We start from the raw sequence: 20,394 nt of genomic DNA, 5'->3' as shown, positions 1-20,394 counted from the left end.
AGCTGACAACATGGTCCTCATTACTGATCTGGTTTAGCCTGGCTGCACTTGTCTTAGACTGGCTGGAGATTTGTTCTGACTCGTAAAAGCATTTATCTAATGACAAAATAGTAAATTGTATGCTTTATTTTAGCTCTTGCTTAGCTTTGTACAATTGTGTGGTGCAACCCACTTTGGTATATATGTTTAGTATTTAATAGATAGTTACAACATGTAGTTACTCTGTGTAGAGTTAGCTGTCTATAACCCTAGACTATAATGGAACATAGAAGAGTAAAGGCATGTGACTGTAACTGAAAGTCTTATGCCTTGAAAGTACTGGCATGGGATGATACAAGAGGCCCCAGACCTATGAACAGCTCACCAGTGGCCAGTTGCTCGTCATCAAATAGTGTGACCTTGAAAGCAGCATAAAACCTGGATTCACCAAGGGGAAATCATGCCTGACCAATCTGATAGCTTTCTACAATGACATGGCTGGCTGGGTAGATGAAGGGAGAGCCGTGGATGTTGTCTACCTTGACTTCAGCAAGGCTTTCGACACAGTCTCCCATAATATCCTCCTAGGGAAGCTCAGGAAGTATGGACTGGATGAGTGGTCGGTGAGGTGGATTGAAAACTGGCTGAATGGCAGAACTCAGAGGGTTGTCATCAGCGGTGCTGAGTCTAGTTGGAGGCTGGTAACAAGTGGTGTCCCCCAGGGGTCAGTACTGGGCCCAGTCTTGTTTAACTTCTTCATCAATGACCTGGATGAAGAGTTAAAATGTACCCTCAGCAAGTTTGCTGATGACACCAAACTGGGAGGGGTGGTGGATACACCGGAAGGCTGTGCTGCCATTCAGCGTGACCTGGATAGGCTGGAAAGTTGGGCAGAGAGGAACCTGATGAGGTTCAACAAAGGCAAATGCAGGGTCCTGCACCTGGGGAGGAAAAACCCCATGCACCAGTACAGGCTTGGGGTGGACCTGCTGGAGAGCAGCTCTGCGGAGAGGGACCTGGGTGTCCTGGTGGACGACAGGTTAACCATGAGCCAGCAGTGTGCCCTGGCTGCCAAGAAAGCCAATGGGATCCTGGGGTGCATCAAGAAGAGTGTGGCCAGCAGGACGACGGAGGTTCTCCTTCCCCTCTACACTGCCCTAGTGAGGCCTCATCTGGAGTACTGAGTCCAGTTCTGGGCTCCCCAGTTCAAGAAAGATGAGGAGCTACTGGAGAGAGTCCAGCGGAGGGCTACAAGGATGGTGAGGGGATTGGAACATCTCTCCTACGAGGAGAGGCTGAGGGAGCTGGGCTTGTTCAGCCTGAAGATGAGAAGGCTGCGAGGGGACCTTATAAATGCCTACAAATATCTGAAGGGTGGGTGTCAGGAGGATGGGGCCAAGCTCTTTTCAGTGGTGCCCAGTGACAGGACAAGGGGCAATGGGCACAAACTGAGGCACAGGAAGTTCCGTCTGAACATGAGGAAGAACTTCCCTCTGAGGGTGACGGAGCACTGGAACAGGCTGCGCAGGGATGTTGTGGAGTCTCCTTCTCTGGAGATACTCAAGACCCACCTGGACAAGGTCCTGTGCAGCCTGCTGTAGGTGACCCTGTTTTGGCAGGGGAGTTGGACTAGATGACCCACAGAGGTCCCTTCCAACCCCTACCATTCTGTGATTCTGTAAAACCAGTTTTAGGGGAAACGGAGAACAAATAACAGATATGTGGCATGTATAATACATGTCATATATGGTGAGTGAAGGTATAATGCACACTTACTGAGTAGTGAAGAAATAACAAGGTGTAAAGCACATTAACAAACATAAAAATTACTCCAAGAGGAGCCTAGAGAGAGAGAGGAGGAAGAAATAGGCAACATCCTACTCCTTGAGGCAAAGAACTTGGGATGCTGATAACTTGGTCACCATACACTGCCTTCCCAGGTTGAAACCATTGATGTTAAAACCCCAGAGGGGTGGTGGAAGGGTGAGCAAGCGGTAGATATTGGAAATGTTTTATGTATGTGACTTGGACAGTATTTTGTCTGGACTGTGTTACTATGATTGTAATGGATTGATAATAGCTCTTTGATTAGACTGTTGTAACTTTCATTAGGACTAAAAATTAGTTCTTGGCTTTTCATATACAGTGTGTTCCTTTTGCCCATCGCAAGATCCTGAATGTAATTAATCAAGCAACCTGTTCTCTAACTTGGGTCTCACACCTCATTAACAGTATGCATCTTCTGATTTCAGGCCCTTGAGGCAGGGAGGGCTAGTCTCGTTAGTGGAGCTTTGAGAGAGCAATCAAATATTTAATTGGGGATTGCTTTCTTTTGAATGATTTATATAAAGTCCCTAGCTCCTAACTTTAGCATTTTTACCGGAATTATTAGATCTTCCACTTCCTTTCTTGTCAATTCCCTTTTCATTTGGCAGCTGGATCCTCAACGGCAAGACTGTTAACTTCAAACCTTGGTTTTTGGACATTCTTCAGAATTCCTTCCCTGTGCTTCTTTGCTCTGTTTCCATTCTGATTTAGCTTCACTCTTTCCTGTTGTACTGGACTATTGGCACCATATAACATTTTTAGATAACTCTATGTTTAGTCCGATGCTCTTCATTATTTGAAAGAGTTGGGGATGCATACCATTTATATTCCAAAGACATATTTAAACCATAGGTAAAATGGCTAAACTGTGTTTTAAGTATGTCACAGAGATTTTCTTAATGCTTTTGGATATAAAAAGATGACTCTTCATTTTCTAACAATAAATGTTGTGAAATACATAGCTCTAATAGCTTTCTCGCCTTGCATGAGCAAGTGCTTCAAATCCTTGACAGGCAGCTTATTTCTGAAGTGCAAACTATTTTGCCATTGCTGAGGTTTTTTGACATGTATCTTACTTTTGAGCTAAATAAAATTCTTAAAGGAAATCTGTGAAATTTGTACACAAAGAAAACTGTAGAACTAATTGGATTTGAGCTCTTCAACTTTTTGTTTAGAAAACACAATAACTTTATGCAACACCAGGCGGTGTACAATATCTGATTAACGCTGTTGTGGTTGATGTGATTGGGAGCAGTGGAGAATGTTTTTAAAGGTTTCCAGGGAAACAATGCAGTAGGGGCAGATGGGGGTATGAATCTAAATATGTATGTGTTTCAATTGCTGAAAAGATAAAGGAAACAAGATTGGAGGTGACCAAATATCCGTATCTGTAAGTGAGTTATACGCAGTCTAGCTTTTCCCATCCCGCAATGTAAAACTTTTCACGTGCTCTAACAGAGTCTGACTTTTGCCTGTTTGACTACTTACCAACCTCCTGTACCATCAGGTAGCTATGCTGTAGTTTGTTTTCTCGTCTACACCAATAATAATTGTCACTATTTCCTAAAAGTTGTTAACTGGATAACCACAGAACAAATTCCCAGTACCAAAATAATTAATGTTCATGGCATTAAATACAGTCCTTAAAATAGAATAGACTTAGCTTAACATTCTTCCTTGTAAGATTTGTTCATGTACTCAGTTTGAGATGTGTAGGTGAGCTCTTTTTCATAAGAGAATGGGAGTCTGGTCGGAGTATCATGTCCTGTGGAGCTGCCAAAATAATAAAATGTAAGTGTTGGTAAGAAGATAAAAGTTGTCATGCTAATTTGATCTCTGATCTCTTTAGTGCAGTACCCTGGACTGACAGTACAGATTTTTTCAAGCTCTGAGTTAAGAGCCATCAAACTTCAAGTAAATTTACTGGGTTATGTAGTAACATGGTTGTAGGGGAAATTTCTTCCAAAGCCCAAAGGACCAATGACCTTGTTGTTCAGTCTGTGTGTACCTGTTATTTACTTAAGCTTAATCTAAAGTTAATTATCGCTCTTTGGAGTTGTCTGTTTGTCTCCAGTTGTTCAGTGTGTTTGAAGAGTTTGCTCTTATATTCTCCTTGATCTGTATGTTGATGTGTAATACACCCTTGTAATGTTGAAGCTCTGGGAAGATTAATCTTTGCAAGCTGTATCATCCTGACATTTGCCTCAGTGATTATATTTGAAATAACCAAAAGGCGTGCCTGCTGTTTGTTAATCTCAGTTGTAATGAAGTAAGCTGTTTGCAATTTGTTTGTATACTGCAGATATAGTAGAAGAAATTATTCTTCCTTGGTTCTAGAGGAATAAATATTGGAAAGTGATTGTACAGCCACCCTTGTATTTAGTATGTCTTCTAGCAAGCATAGGAGAGAATCATAGGAATCTGATGAATATTGAAAAAAATTTATTTCAGTCATTATGAAATTGCTGTGCCCAAGTAAAAAATATTGATTATGCTATATTGGTTTAGTAGAGTTTGTTTCTTCATATTTTGGATTAATAAATTGTGTAACTTTTTATCAGGTTAAGCGAGACATTGTAATGAGACTTCCGTGCTTCTCCCATAGATGGAGACCGTTGTGTGTGGGCCTTTTCTTGCATACCAACGAAGGCAGCATTGTGTTGAAGAAAGTGAAAAATTGAAATGGTCGCAAATATTACTGATTGACGTTTCTCTGAACTGACATTTTTCTAATTCTTTCTCCAGTTAAGGCCTCAGTCTGTCCCTATTAAGATACTTTTGATCCAATGTGTCATCATAGTTCAGTTACACATCAGTAATAATTTGCTAATGATTTGTCATGGGTAGTTGTGTTCAAGTTTTTACTGATTTCTGAATGCTGGTACCCTTCCCAAATGTTTGGCTTGGTATTATTGAACTTCGTCTGGATTTTCCGAGTTCTCAGGAATGAGTATATACTTGCAAGTGTATATATAATTCTTAATAAGTAGTGATGACCATAATCTGTTTGAATGTCTTATTTTTCCTTGTTTTTGTCTACATTTTCAGGTCTGGCAGTTTCTCTTCAGTTGCTTCATGGAGACATAGAACAAATTAGGAGAGAATATACATCCATGTTTACCCATGGAGTATCCATAACAAGGAAACTAGGTTTTTCCAATATTATAATGCCTGGTAAGTTAAAAAGAAAAAACCCTCAATAAGCAGAAGAAGAAAGAACTGATGAGAAATTACTTTATTTTCAACTGCTCCACAAATACATGCTGTATTCTAAAACTTTTTAAATTTTTCCAGATACGTTTGTTAGGTTTTTTCAGGTAGTTAGAAGAAAACTGAGTCCCAGTAGCTCCATTGCATTATATATTGTATAGTTACTATGTCAATGTCAAAAGGGCGTACAGCCATAGCACCCTTTTTTGAGAGATGGAACCCCACTTCATAGGAGTGAAGGTGACTGAATGCAAGTCTGCTGAGCTCTGTGCAGAGGAGATAACCAGCAGAACATTGTTTTTAGGAGCTAATAGTTTTCTAAATAAGAATTCACAGAATTTCACTCACACTGTACAAGTTCTGGTTTCACCAAATTTGTTTCTCAAATACTGGAATGAAGATATGGGAAATGGGTAATAATAGGGATGTAGAGACTATTTTGATTCTATTCTATGACAGAATATGTGAATACTTAAACAGATGCTAAGGAAGGTAGAAACATTGTGTCAATATGAATGTGAAGAAGCAAACACAGGAAGATCACAGTGATATCTATCGTTCTGTCCCCAAAATGAAATTTTTAAAAAGTTTAATGAATTGCTGGAATTTATAAGGCAAATGTCTCTTTAAAGAAGAAGCATACTTGTAAGCAGACTATTTTGGCATGATTATGGTGGTGTGTTGTTGCTGACAAATGTTGCAGGGAGGAGCTCACATCTTCGTTTCCACTGAGTCCACACACAATGCCTTGAGTCTCTCAAGCGTAAATCATCCTCCTGACTTGCACATTTTTAATAGAGACTACCTTCTTATAAAGATCTGTCTTTGCATTCCTGTGTACCTAAATCAGAAGTAAACTAAGGTTCTGAGGCAAGAATGAATAAGCTTCGATACTTCACTAATCAAGGAAGTCTTAAATAGGCATTTGAAACTCAGTAATGAGACACAGCTTTAGCTGTGGGCATGTGTTTCTCTTGAACTTCTGCCTGAAACTTGACAACTGAGAATTCACTCTTATGTTCTTACTGCCAGTTAAACATCTGTCCTTCTGTGTCCTTAATCAGTACTACTAATCACTTAAAACATGCAGAGAACACAAGTTAATAGAACAGTTTTAGCATTATTATGAAAATACTCTGCTGGTGTCACTGCAAGATTTAGAACAATAAAATGCTAGAGTCGGGTGCCACTGAATTTAAGGGTAGATTATATCTGTAAGTTTAATGGAAGCATTTGGTTGAAATCTTATAGCTATTTAGCTAGGGTTCATTTATTGTATTACTGTTGAATTTGTAATTTGAATCAAATGAGTGTTGTAGATAATATGGCTGATAACAGCGGAAGCAGTTTTACTGAGCACACTAACTCCTATTAAGAAACCTTTCTCCATTTATCTATTATTTAGTGACCTTCTGCTCTCTGTTATCAAATCTTCTAAGTTCTATAAATAGCTCTCATATCCCCTCACTTTCCAGTTGTGAAATAATGTGATGTACTAAACCGTGAAAAACATATTATAGCAAAGCACTGTGTAATCGGCTGGTGCAGAAGTTTCTCAACTCAGCGTCGAAGAATTGCGCAGGATCAATTTTTCCGTTTCTTATTTAAAAAAAATAATGTATGGATTCTGGTGTGCTGCTTTCTCAGTCCAAATGTATGCATACCTCAGTTTAGAAAATGTACAACTTTTATTCTGTATTTACTGGCATAGAAGAGATTTCTCCTCCAGAGAAACAATCATCTCACTCTTGCAATGATGACTTCCAAGGGCTAAGCAGAGCAGTGTGCCCTAGGCACTGAAATGCCCGCAGGAACCTAGTCTTTGAAATGCTTTTTTCTTTTAAAGATCCCCTTTCGTTTTGTTTCTCTTCAAGTGTCTTTTTTCAGAGGTAAATTAGAGAACTTTATCTTTTGCCACTGGAAATGGTCATTAATTAGATCTTATTTTATATTTTTGTTGAAAGTAATGATGTTGCTGTGGCTAATTAGCACTTAGGTTAGAGTTCTGAACCAGACTCTGAATTAGTCAAGAAGAAATACTTCATGCTGCTAAACTATAGTATCTCTTTTATAAATGCCATATTTTAAGTCCCTCTCCTATTCTGGTGTATTTAAAATCTCTCTGACCTTCATTTTTCGTCATATCAATCCTTTCTTCTTTGTAGGTTTTGCTGTTAAATGTAACTTAGATAAGCATAAATGTATAACCAGAATTTTGTTGACAATAATAATGCACGTTTTTAAAGAGCAGTGCTTTTTATGTCACTGGAGTGTGACAGGGTGAAGCCACAGAATGCTTTTTCCGGACCCCATGGAATTTTTTAATGAAGAACTCCCAAGTGTTTTAGGAAACGAAATAGAATGGCTAGAAAAAAGCGTGTATGATTCAAAAAGGCTGTGAAATAAGTAACTCAATTTATTCTAGCTGACAGAAGAAGGAAAGGCAGTAGAAGTATCTTTTGAGTCTAATCAACATTCATTTTCTAGGTTTAACCAGGATTTAAGGGCAGACTCGATGCAACCACTAATAAACTCCTTTCCAGCATCCTGGTGTGGCAGTCTGCAGATGCACAAGCCAGTATTCTCAGAAAGCTTTGTACAGCATTGAAGGGCAAGTGTGCTTACACCCTGAATTTTGTGTTCACCATTTCCTGAAAGGACAGACAACCACATCATTACTTAGTATATAAAATTTAGCATTTAATATTTATGAACATACTGTACTTTTTGAGCAGTACTTTAAGTTAGATTAGTGTACATAATAGGCAACGGAATATAAAAGCCATTTTGTATTCTTGTATACAAACTTTTACTGGTGGGTTTTTTGCTGTTTTATGTAGTGCACTCTTACGGAATCTGTTTCCAAATTTGATTTACAGCATCTGTATCAGTGCATAATTTCAGTGCTGGATACGCTCATGTGTTCTAGCACATATGTATGTACATATTCTTTCATATCTTTGTGGATGATATCTAATTCCATAAAGAAGCTTGGTATTAGTGTGTGTCGTCTGGGGGTTTTACAATTGTAGTAAACCCTAGCGCAGCTGTTTAGTCTAAATGAGGATTTACTGGAGGAGCCACAGCTCCCCACTAGGACTTGCAGTTGCAAACAGACTCTAAACTATCGTGAGGTAAGCATCCGTATAGTTACACATCTTCCTTTCTTGTGCTTACCAGACCAGCACTGCATCTGCTTTACTTTATTTAAGCTATACTGTTCTTAATAGTGCTAAGTCTTACTAGTGGTAGTGGCTTTCTTGACTGCTTGGTATGTTCAAAGCCTAAATCCATTCAGCATAAGACACTAGCACATAAAGCAAAATAATCTTATGTCTTTCTGTAGAATCCTTTTTATTTTAAGCAATTTGGTTTGGTCTAACCCTTGCTTCCTGGAACTTTGCCTACAAACTTAGTTTGTGCAGCTTTGTCTATAATATCAAAGCTAATTCAGATTTAAAACAGCTATAGATACAATTTTGAAAGGCTCTGTATATTATAGAGGACAGTAGCTCACCTCCAAATGTATTAGTCTGTAAAATGTACTTCAATGTATAAACAATTGGCCTGTTGGCTGACATCTCATCAGATTTTTGTAGATGGATATCGATTAGCTATGGACACCCTTTTTCAGCTTATGATCTGAGCTGGTGGTATTACCACTGCTGAGATTTGACCACCACTTAAGTTCTGAGTTAAGATCAGAGTTTATATTTCTTCCTGTCCATCCAAATTATTAAACTCTTACGATATTGGCAGAGATTAAAAAATTGATGAGTCAGTACAATGGTATTACATTGACCATTGTTTTCCCTGTACATAAGCTTAGAGGGTCTGTAATGCTGGTATCTGTAACTGAGCTAGTCAGTCCTGACTGCAAAGTTCTTGGCTTGTAATCCTTTGCTCTGAATTTTTTGGTCCTCTTCGAATCCTGTGATATCATTTTGCAAATAACATAGCTAAAGACTCTACATGAAGCTGCAGTATGAATTTCTGTAATGGAATTTTAATACTTTCAGACTTATATTTGTCAAACAATAAAAGTCACATTTTTCATCTCAATGTTTTGTCTTTTTTTTTTTAATTTCTGCTCATTCAGCAAACAGAATGAGCTGCCCAGGATGTTGCAGTGCTTTTAAGTTTCCTACATTAAGCTTTCGTATGCTTAATTTAGGAAAAATAACTTGGATTTTTTTTACCATCACATCTGCATTGCTTTGTATTTGTCAGCTTTTAACTTCATTAGATGTCCTTTAGCTGTCCAGTTAAATCCTGTCAGAATCCTGTCTTTGAAAGCTACTGAACACACTCATTACTCCTTCATCTGGATTATTAAAAGATCTTTTATTCTTTTCATGTGCAAGTACATGCTCTCCAATCTTTCTTTCTTTTTTCAGAAGCTTTAAAAATGAAACTAGAATTAGAATCCTTGTCTTATACAAATGATCTCACAAAATGCTATCCTTGTGAGAACATGTGTTTTTCAATTATGTGATTTTGACTAGAAGCATATTCCCTCTTTCAAATTTTAGAATAAGAGTCTGGAGAGCAATAAATGTAAAGAAAGCTATGGAATCTGTTCTCTTCAGCATAGTAAGTGTTTGTATCTGTCAGTGAGCTTGGACTTAGTAAAGAGCTGTTGATTGTAGGAAAAGAAATGTCTGACACACTTCAGCATTTTTCTCCCACGAGCAGTGGTACGAATTTTTCCAATCTTCTTTATCCTGTATGGAGTACAAACACCCTAAATTTAACACCTGCCATTGTTTGCTGTTCTGATTTCCAAGAATCTAGAAATACATATTTTTAATTACTGGAAGTAATATTGCCTGGATATATTAGCTAACAGAACATGTTTAAGCAATAATGTGGAGTAAAGACACCCTGAATTTTGACCTTTCACTGTACTATAGTATTCTGTGGGGAATATCCTCTCCTTTCCGAATCTTATTTTAATACTTTTTTAAAGCTTTGATCCTGTCTACCAAAGGAATTATTAATTCTGCAAGTCACTGGAGAAAACAAAGATACTAATAAATGACTACATAGTAGGTTAGACAAGTGCGAGGAACTTGTATATTGTTTTCCTTCTCCTTCCTATCACCACTGTCTTACTTTCTTGGTTCATTAGGAACTGAAGGAAAAACAGAAGAGAACTATGCAAAGGGAAGAAAAGCCAGAACTTCACTGGACTTCCCTTGATTTAAGGTCTCTGGAAGTGGAGAATGAGGAAAAGGGTCTTCTGCAGTTTATAGTATTTGAAAGAGTAATCTGGCTTTCTTTTGAGCATAGAATAAGTAGCAGTGATGCATGGGAAGTGTATACAATGATAGTTATGGCTTGGAAGTCTTTCCTCAATAAACCAGGCAAGGAGCACTAGCAAACTAACAAGTGAATGCTTTAGCTCTGTAAAAATAAATAATCTTTAAAAATTGTTGGAAATATTTTCTTTTTATTGTAGCCATATAAATTTAGCAGGTAAAGGTTTTCTGTTAAAAAAAAGCTTGCAAGTCTTTTATTCCCCACTTGTTCAAAGCAATTTGTTTTACATTTCATTGTTAAAAGGAAGAGCAAAAAAAAAAAAAGTCAGTGACTGCATCTTCCGTGGTAGAGCTACAATCCAATTGAAATCTGAAAGTGTTACAATTTGAGAGTCCCTCATAAAGGGTATTTCATTTGTTTCATCAGCTGTTTTCTGATGAGTGTTTCTTAGGGCTTGTTGAGAGTTTTCTGTAATAAAGCTGAAAATGCAGATAATCTTCTGCTGAAGAAGGACAGTAGGGTAACTGAGAAAAGGAATCTGTTGATTTGTCTCTGCCTTTGATTTAAATGACAAAGCTTACTTAATCCAATAGTAAAAAGGCAGTAGTGTTACCAAAGTCACCAATGCTCCCAAAATTCTAACACATGGAGAGCTGGTTTAATGTTTGCCTTATGTAAATAAGAATATTAGTGATGATATAGGAACTAAGTACCAGTATAGAAATAAGACTACAAATGATGTTATTTCTTTCTGCTCATCCCCCATCATGTGCCTAAATGCAGATGCACTGCCCACCCCTAATCAGTTTTTGTGAAGTATCACGCAGTGTTCCAATCTCAGATGAATTCTTTGTATGTATGTATGTAAGCACCAAATGCAACATTTTCTTATTCTTGAGTCATGTGTGAGTGTTAGTCATAAATACTAGTTATTGTGGCTCTATGCAAAAGCTTTGTGCAAGCAGCAAAGTTGTTCTTTGACACAATAACGTAGAAGTCATAGTGTTGCTGTATGGGGAGAAAGCACTGGACGGAGAGCTGACTGATGGTTGTCACGGTCTGTCTGACACACGTTTACTGGCAGCTTCCAGCATGTCAATGAGATTTGCCCTGTTTCTTAACAGCGAATACATTTATTGGTAAGCAGCCACCCACTCTTCAGGTGTCTTCCACAATGCAAAACAAAAACCGAATTGTTTCAGTAATGAGATTTCACTTCCTACAGTGATGAAGTTCTTTGTGAAATGCAGTGTGCCTGTATGTTCCTGATCTGATCTCCCTAAGAATGCCCTTCTCTCAGATAATGTCCTTCTGTACTGTGGCTTTCATGAATGATGCCTGATTGCTTAACTTCATTTTTTTTTTTAATTAAATACAACTCTGGATCATGTGTGAGAAATCAGGAAGGGAAGGCAAGAGACCAGCATAGCTGGATCGAGACCTGCTGGTCAAACTAAAGGGCAAGAAGGAGATGCACAGGCAGTGGAAGCAGGGACAGGTGTCCTGGGAAGGGTATACAGATGCTGCGCGATTGTGTAGGGATGGGGTAAGGAAGGCTGAGGCACAGATGGAGCTGAAGTTGGCAAGGGATGGAATAAGGAGAGCTGCTATAGGTATGCCAGCCAAAAAAGGAAAGTAAAAGAAAGTGTGCCCTCGCCCCCAATCAACATGACTGGCAACCTGGTAACAATGGGCAAGGAGAAGGCTGAGGTACTCAACAACTTTTCTGCCTCAGTCTTCACCGGCAGTGTCTCTTCTCACACCTCGCAAGTGGATGGACTACAAGATGGAGACTGGGTGAGCAAAGTCCCTCCCACTGTAAGAGAAGATCAGGTTCATGACCCCCTGAGCAGCCTGGATGTATATAAGTCTATGGGATGAGATTCATCACAGAGTCCTGAGGGAAATGGCTGATGTAGCTGCCAAGCCACTCTCCATTGTATTTGAAAAGTCATGTCAGTCAGGTGAAGTCCCTGGTGACTGGAAGAAGGGAAACATTTCACCTATTTTTAAAAAGGGTAGAAAGGAGGACCCTGGGAACTGCTGACCTGTCAGGCTCACCTCTGTGCCTGGGAAGATCATGGAACAGATCCTCCTAGAAGTCCTGATAAGGCACATGGAGGACAGGGAGGTGATCTGAGACAGCCAGAATGGCTTCACCAAGGCCAAGTCCTGCCTGACCAACCTAGTGGCCTTCTATGATGGAGTGACTACTTCAGTGGACAAGGGAAAAGCAATGGATGTCATCTGTCTGGACTTCTGTAAGGGCTTTGACATGGTCGCCCACAACATATCATAGCGTCTTAGAATGGATTGGGTTGGAGGGGAGCTTAAAGATCACCTAGTTTCAGCCCCCGCCCCCCTGCCATGGGCAGGGACACCACCCACTAGACCAGGTTGCTCAAAGCCCGATCCAGCCCGGCTTTGAACACTTCCAGGGAGGGGCTATCCACAGCTTCTCTGGGCAACCTCTTCCAGTGTCTCGCCACCCTCAGAGTAAAGAATTTCTTTCTTATATCTAATCTAAACCTACACTCTTTCAGTTTGAAGCCATTACCCCTTGTCCTGTCACTCCATGCCTTTGTCAAAAGTCCCTCTCCAGCTTTCTTGTAAGCCGTTTTCAAGTACTGAAAGGCTCCAATGAGGTCTCCCTGCAGCCTTCTCTTCTGCAGGCTGAACAAGCCCAACTCTCTCAGCCCTTCCTCAGAGGAGAGGTGTTCCAGCCCTCTGATGATTTTTGTGGCTCTTCTCTGGACCCGCTCCAACAGGTCCACGTCTTTCCTGTATAGTCCTTCTCAACAGGGCTGCTCTCAATCCCTTCAGCCTCCAGCCTGTATTGATACTGGGGATTGCCCACAGCCAGGTGCTGGACCTTGCACTTGGCCTTGTTGAACCTCATGAGGTTCACATAGACCCACTTCTTGACCTTGTCCAGGTCCCTCCCGATGGCATCCTGTCCCTCAGGCATGTTGACCACACCACTCAGCTTGGTGTCACCTGCAGACTTGCTGAGGGTGCACTCGATTCCGCCATCTTTGTCATTGATAAATATATTAAACAGTACTGGTCCCTGTACAGATCCCTGAGGGACACCACTCGTCACTGATCTCTTATCCAGCCATTGACACCGAGCTGTTGAACACTACCCTCTGAATGCAACTGTCCAAATAATTCCTTATCCACCAAACAGTCCACCCAGTAAATCCATCTCTCTCCAATTTTGACAGAAGGATGTTTTCTTCTCTCTCCAAGCTGTGTTATGCAGTCGACGCACTGGAGGGAAGGGATGCTATCCAGAGGATAGCTCGAGAAGTGGGCCTGTGCAAACCTCATGAAGTTCAACAAGGCCAAGTACAAGGTCCTGCACACGGGTTGGGGCAATCCTAAGCACAAATACAGACTGGGAGGAGTATGGATTGACAGCAACCGTGAAGAGAAGGACTTAGGGGTACTGGTTGATGGGAAGCTCAACATGACCTGGCAATACGCACTCACAGCCCAGAAGGCCAACCGTATCCTGGGCTGCATCAAAAGAAGTGTGGCCAGCAGGTCAAGGGAGGTGATTCTGCCCCTGTACTCCACTCTGCTGAGACCCCACCTGGAGTCCTACATCCAACTCTGGAGCCCTCAGCACAGGACAGACATTGACCTGTTGGAGTGGGTCCAGAGGAGGGCCACAAAAATGATCCGAGGGCTGGAACACCTCTCCTCTGAGGAAAGGCTGAGAGAGTTGGGGTTGTTCATGCTGGAGAGGAGAAGGATCTCGGGAGACCTTATTGCGGTCTTTCAGTACTTACAGGGGGCTTATGAAAAAGATGGGTGCAAACTTTTTAACAAGGCCTTTGCAATAAGACAAGAGGTAATGGCTTTAAACTAAGGGAGGTAGATTTAGACTGCATATAAGGAAGATATTTTTTACGATGAGGGTGGTGAAACACTGGAACAGATTGCCCAGAGAGGTAGTGAAGGCCCCATCCCTGGAAACATTGAAGGTCAGGTTGGACAGGGCTCTGAGCAACCTGATCTAGTGGAAGATGTCCCTGCTCACTGCAGGGGAGTTGGACTAGATGACCTTCGAAGTTCCTTCCAACCCAAACCATTTTATGATTCTGTGAAATCATCAAAGTTTAACTGCCAGAAAGGCATTAGCAAGAGTTTAGTATTGCTGTGGTACTCCAGGACTTAATCTTTTCTCCCCCCACAGAGTGTATATATTAATAAACACACAGGTGTTTTGAGAGTTCAAGTATTTACAACCTCCAGGTTGTGACTACTGCAGATATGATCAGCTTGTAGTGTAACTTGTTGAAATTTAGGCTACATGCTGGTGTCACACAGATGTAGGGCGACCTACTTTTGAATTGCGCTCTTCTGTCTTGTTCCCTGTGTTTCTGTAAACTGCTTGTTCTTATCGTAGCTTTAGCTGTGCCAGTTCCAAATTTACTGGGCTAAAAAGGGAGTGGAAAATTTCATGCCCTTGTCCTTTATCTTCCAGTTTCGCTTGGTATTGTCAGTATATCAGCATGGATAGTAACATTGTAGAACATGCTAGCTGCTAAAAGGCATAGCATGGATGGACTTGAAGGGTAGGAGGCAAGGTGGACTAAGGGTCCCTAGCCTTCTCCTCAAGTTATCACCTTCTACGTGGGTTTTTTTCAGATGCTCCCGTTGACAGGAGCTACACAGCTCTTGTCCCATTCTACAAAGTATTCAAATGAGCTTTTCTCTATAACATTTTGCATCCACAAGATTTACATCCTGGATAATACCATTTTGTCTGTGCCACATCCAGAGATTTTCAGTCCCTACGACTGAAATTGTTTTAAGAGCTGTTCAAGTCATGTTTAGGGTATGAAACAAAGCAACTCATAAGCTTTTACAGAGATGTAAATGAACAGCAACTCTCTCTAAACAAAATAATGTTTTCTGCTCCTTTTCAATTTATGGTTCTAAAGGACCTACAATTCCGAGCAAAGCTTTCAAAAATGCAGATCCTAGCAAAAGATCCTAGTGAGCTCTATGTAATTGTGTTAAAATTAGTGGCTGCTGTCAGGACAGTTTAGATTTGCACACTGAAAGCTGTAACTGTCAGAGATACTATCTCATTCAAATACAGTCACGCTGTGTTTTGTTACAGTACTAAATAATCAAATTGGAATTTATTTCACGAGAAAGCTTTTTGAGGATAGCTGGCAAACTAAACTCCCCTTTCTTTTTAACAAAGACAGCTGCCTTTGATCTTTGACAGCTATCTTCAGCTTTAAAACCTTGTTCCATATTAATATGCTACAAGAAATTTTGCAGTTCTAAATGTGGTTGGAATAGGAGAAAAGTCTTGTTACAATATCTGTGTTGCAAATGTAAGTGACATCTTCCTCAGTGTAAGTTTAAAAGCAGTTTTGTGATGAAGGATCATTGCTTTGACGCTTAGGTTAGGTACAAATGTTTCTAGAAAAAGAAAAGAACAAGCGATACCTTCATACAAATGTTCTGCTGACACTTGTCCTGATCTGACCTGCTCCTTGTGTTGCTCCTGTCAATGGAGGTTCAGTAGGAGCGTTCAAGCCTCTGTGGGCTGTGGAGGCAGCTTGCACGCAGGTCCCATAGCTGGGGGTACACATTGCTGTGAGCAGCAGCAGACAAGGGCTTGCACACAGGTCCTGAAGAGTAATGATGCAGCCTCCGATCTGTGAAGGAAAGGGAGCCTGCAGAGCCATCCCATAAGGAAACTGTGTGGTGGAGATAATAGGACACCTGAACATGCATTGTCATCTCCAACCTGCAAGTTACTTCTGGATCTTTTCACTGGTTCTTTAAAATTTGTGGTTTATAGTTGGCAGGTTCAGGAAGGCTGACCTCCATTAGCTAAGCATGTCCTCCAGTGTGTCTGTTTTGTGGTTGTTTTGCGACTTTAATTGGCCTTTCCTCCTGCCCCTTGTAATTGCCTCTTTTATGTATTTGATGCTGATCAGGTCTCTGTCCTCTGCTCCCATTCAGCCCTTGGACACTTGATTGCTGGTTGGACTGAAGTCATGAAGCTTCTGTTTCTTCTTAGGTCAGAAACCTTGAGCTGTAATGTGCCTGGTTAGCACCTACATCTGGGCTAAGAAAGGTTTGGAGTTTTTCCCCTCTCAGCGTATAAACAGTGCTTTCAAGATATTTTTGCCAAGTCAAAACTGAATGTATTGGCAGGACCATATGAAGAGGCAGGTACTGCCAGTGCTGTGCTGTACGCATTTTGATTTAGCAACCCAGACATTTGAATTCGGCACCTTTCACATACAATTAAATTCACTTGCCAGAGTAAATGTCCTTGCAGAATATACACTTTTACACTTGTGCTGCACGGGAGATTTAAGGCTGTGTAATCATCCACATCACTGCAGCTTTGCGGCTTTTTGTTAAATTCTGTGGAACTTCAACTTCCCTGTAGCTCTAGCCCTCACTTCGTTAGTAGAAGCTCCTGTAGGAACGCTTCAGTCAGTAGCTTTTAATATTAAAAAATCTGGTTTTGATTAACCAAATAGGTGAAAGAATAGGGTTCTAACTAAGTAGTGCCAAAGTGTTGGGGTTAATGGGTCACTTCTGTATTTAGGACAGAATATATTGATACCCTTTGTCAACACATTGCATTATTGTCTGAATTAAGAACAAACAGCTTCCCTAGATACCTTCTTTGATCCTCACAGTTCTTCTGTTTTTCCAAGAGACAGCTTATTACTTCCTACTCTCATGGGGGTAATCACTAACTTTTTTCTACTTTGTTGTTTCTCATCTCACCTCACATCCAATGTACAGCAACCTTCTGCTTTACCTATGGTTAGTGGTAACATATTGGCCTCATTTTTTATTGGGATAGTGACTAGAAAGTAGCTGTGCCAAGATAAGCAGCTTTTTAAGCAGTGAAATAATTCAGATAACACATATTTGCACATGGTTTCTTTAATTTGTTTTTCTCCAGATTCTGTTGACTCAGCCTGTAACCCTCGTGTCTAGAGATGCCCTTCACATCTAAGGTGACCTAGGTGGTTTAGCTTCACAAAATATATTAAATGATCTTAGTGTGTGTGGTTCACCATTCTACAGTCTTTTCTTACCCAGAAAACTGTATGTCAGTCCTAGACAAAGCAGAGTTATAATGGGGTTTGACCCTATAATGGTTAACAGTATTTAATAACTGGATGTTGACATCCACGTGTTCATTGCACAGTCTAGAAGGCCCAGAGAGTTCAGAAAGCTTAAAGAAACTGTCACAACAGGAGTTGGGGGATGGAGATGCTCAGTGAGAACAGGTAAAAATGAGCTGTTTGTTCTTTTGAAAGAAATGCTTTCGTATGATTTAGATCTTTCATACCACACAACTTCATTATAGGTAGAGGTAGGTTTGTCACCTTGAAGTTGAGTATAATTTTTGATACTGTTTTCAGTAGCTTATTCCTGTACCAAACTTCGTGCTGAAAATAACCATTGGATTTTTTCACTGAATCAGACTTAGAGAAGAGGATTTTGTGTTTCTCAACATGGATATAATGTTGCTTTTTTCATCATGTTTAAAGTCTCATCAGTCTGATTGAGAATCAGTCCTATAGTCATGTTTTCAACCAGTAACTAAAATCTGATGTACTGTACTATCTAAGATATGCCTCTCTTGTTTCTGTGTCGGTTCCTCGCATTTTGTAAAAAATCTCAATACACATACACCTAGGAGAGATTTGAGTCGTGTAGATATTTTAGCTGAGGTATCATTTGTACTCACCAAAGTCTACCTCAGAACTCAGATATTCAACAGGACTTTCCCTTTCAGTGCTACTTATGGCTGTAATTGCCCCTCTTAGTGCAAAAAAGATGATTTAATCTGTTGGAATTACTTGTCTGCTATACTGGTTAAGGCAAAATTCCTGTAGAAAAATGATGCATATTCTTGTAATCAATTGTGTAATTGCAGTTTCCATAAATTGGAAAGATCAGTTAAAGGAATATAGATCAATTCAACAATTTGCTGATGTTTGAATACTTTATAGAGGAAGTTGGAATTGTTTTTACTGGAAGAGGGGCCGCAAAAGAATGCCCTAACTTTAGTTTTACACAGATAGTCTCAGTTTTTGGAGAGAGAATTTCTGTTAAGGAACATTGAAACAATGGTATTTCTCTTTTCAGGAAGTAAAAATATTTAAGATATCTCCAGAGAAATATATTGACAATGATATTATTTTTTAAATTTGGATCCAAATTTATTTAAGTTTTTTTTATTATTTTACTTTCTTTTTCCTTTCCAAAGTGAAGTTTATTTTCCAAATCCATTTTATTTTTTACAGTCAGCTATTTTCTGAAAAGACTTTGTTCTTGATGTTTAGAACCCCATTGACTTTTTGATCTAATGAGCTTTTGTTTGTAATATATTATACAAATACTGTTCTAAAGATTTTTCAGGAGCATGTCTTTAAGTTCTTAAGGTTCCAGTGTGCTTATCTGAACTGTGCAAGTTCAATACAGTTGGTTTTCTTGCACTTTGGTTGCAAGTAGTGATTTTGATCTTTTTTTAAACCAGAAGTGAAATATGTGTGAGTACAAATCCAGATGCAAGGCCAAATTTAAATTAAAACATACATTTTTGTACAGATTATAAAATGTCAGATATACCACATACTTTGAGAAAAGGAAGCTGCTGTTATATCTGCCAGATGCAGACTGTACCTTTGATGTATAGTCCATAGTTTACATTCTTTTTATTTTTCCAGTCTATTTCAGTTATCTCCCTTCTGCCTTTCTATCCATTTCCATATAAAACATCGTTATTCCTCATATAGCGTGAGAGGCTTAGTCTCCTCTTGGATTTAATTTGCCTTGCAAGGTAATGGAGAAAATCTGGTATTTTCTTTTGGTAATGTCACCCACATGTCTTGATTTTCTCTGAGACATTGAAAACAGAGTAGAGCTTCTGAATCAATGTAGCTCAGGACAAAATTCATTTGAACTATCTTCTCATGACACTGTTTGCAAACTCCGACAAGGTTCTGTAAGAGGAGAACAGAACAGTATTTGTTAAAGTGTGTCATACTCCTGTGTCTTTTTTCCCTGTGATTTGATTTCTTCTGGCCCTTGAAAATGTAAAACTCAAAGGGTTTGGATTTTTTTAAAAGCCTTAAAATGTGGACACCATTCTTGAAAGCCTGCTTAACTTGTGTGAAGATCTAATTACTTGTTTTATAGATGCTTTCTTATTCTTGCACCGAAACGTAGAATGGTTTGGATTGGAAGATACCTTTAAATACAATGTTTAAATATTAAGATCGTTGTCCCTGCCCCCCCTCCATGGGCAGGCACATCTTTCATGAGACCGGGTTGCTCAAAACCCCATCCTGCCTGGCCTTGAACACTTCCAATGACAGGGCATCCACAACTTCTCTGGGCAGCCTGTTCCGGTGTCATTTTCATTTATGTCCTGTAGAATTTACTGTGTTTAAAAAGGAAAAAAAATGGTTTTCACTGAGTTTCGTCTGGGTTAAGTCATGAAATTTGTGGTGGAAATAGTTATTTGGTTATGTTTCTGTGAAGACCCCATGGAAAACTGAAATAATTCCTTGCTGATAAATAAAAATAATGACTAAATGTAGCACAAACACATGTAGAATTCAAGTTAATCTTTAAAGAGAAATTGCTGCAACTAGAAGTTGTGTTCTAAAATCAATTACATAACAAAACTTCTATTTTTGATTGTTGTGTGTTGTCTTTTTTTTCTGAATGCAAGGTTCTTGAAAGTGACCAACTGCCAGCAGTAACTAGAGCCGATTCTAGTATAAGCATATGCTAAGCAAGGACTCAACGTATTGCATACTTTTTGGTAACCATACTGTACTACCTTCAAAACCTTTTATAGTAAAATAATACTGTAATGTGGAAATAATCGGAATTTAGTGGTTTTAAGGGTAATTTTGTGACATGAATAAACAGATGAACAGCTTTACTGATTCAGATCAAGGGCCCGTCCAGCCAAGTGTTGTAAACAGACACCTAAGGAAGACTAAGAACTGAGCATGCATATATGTATGTATGGTAATTACCCCTCAGTGCTCTCCCAGCATCCAGCTATTTTCAGCTTAAGGGATTTCCTGAGCT

At 39.6% G+C, this 20,394-nt stretch overlaps 1 protein-coding gene across 5 annotated transcripts in view; it reads left to right on the top strand.

Annotated features, from left to right (window-relative positions):
• DOCK4 (dedicator of cytokinesis 4) overlaps window positions 1-20,394 on the top strand; it is a 263,237-nt gene that overhangs the window by 141,237 nt on the left and 101,606 nt on the right. For all 5 annotated transcript variants that reach the window (XM_075427729.1, XM_075427733.1, XM_075427730.1 and 2 more), the window contains one exon: window positions 4,855-4,980. In XM_075427729.1, the coding sequence (XP_075283844.1) occupies window positions 4,855-4,980 (126 nt within the window). The remainder of the gene's footprint in view (window positions 1-4,854; window positions 4,981-20,394) is intronic.

Source organism: Opisthocomus hoazin, chromosome 8 (genome assembly GCF_030867145.1).
Source record: "Opisthocomus hoazin isolate bOpiHoa1 chromosome 8, bOpiHoa1.hap1, whole genome shotgun sequence".
NCBI classification, from domain to species: domain Eukaryota; kingdom Metazoa; phylum Chordata; class Aves; order Opisthocomiformes; family Opisthocomidae; genus Opisthocomus; species Opisthocomus hoazin.
Note: the sequence above shows the minus strand (reverse complement) of the source record. Positions and strands in the feature narration are given on the sequence as shown.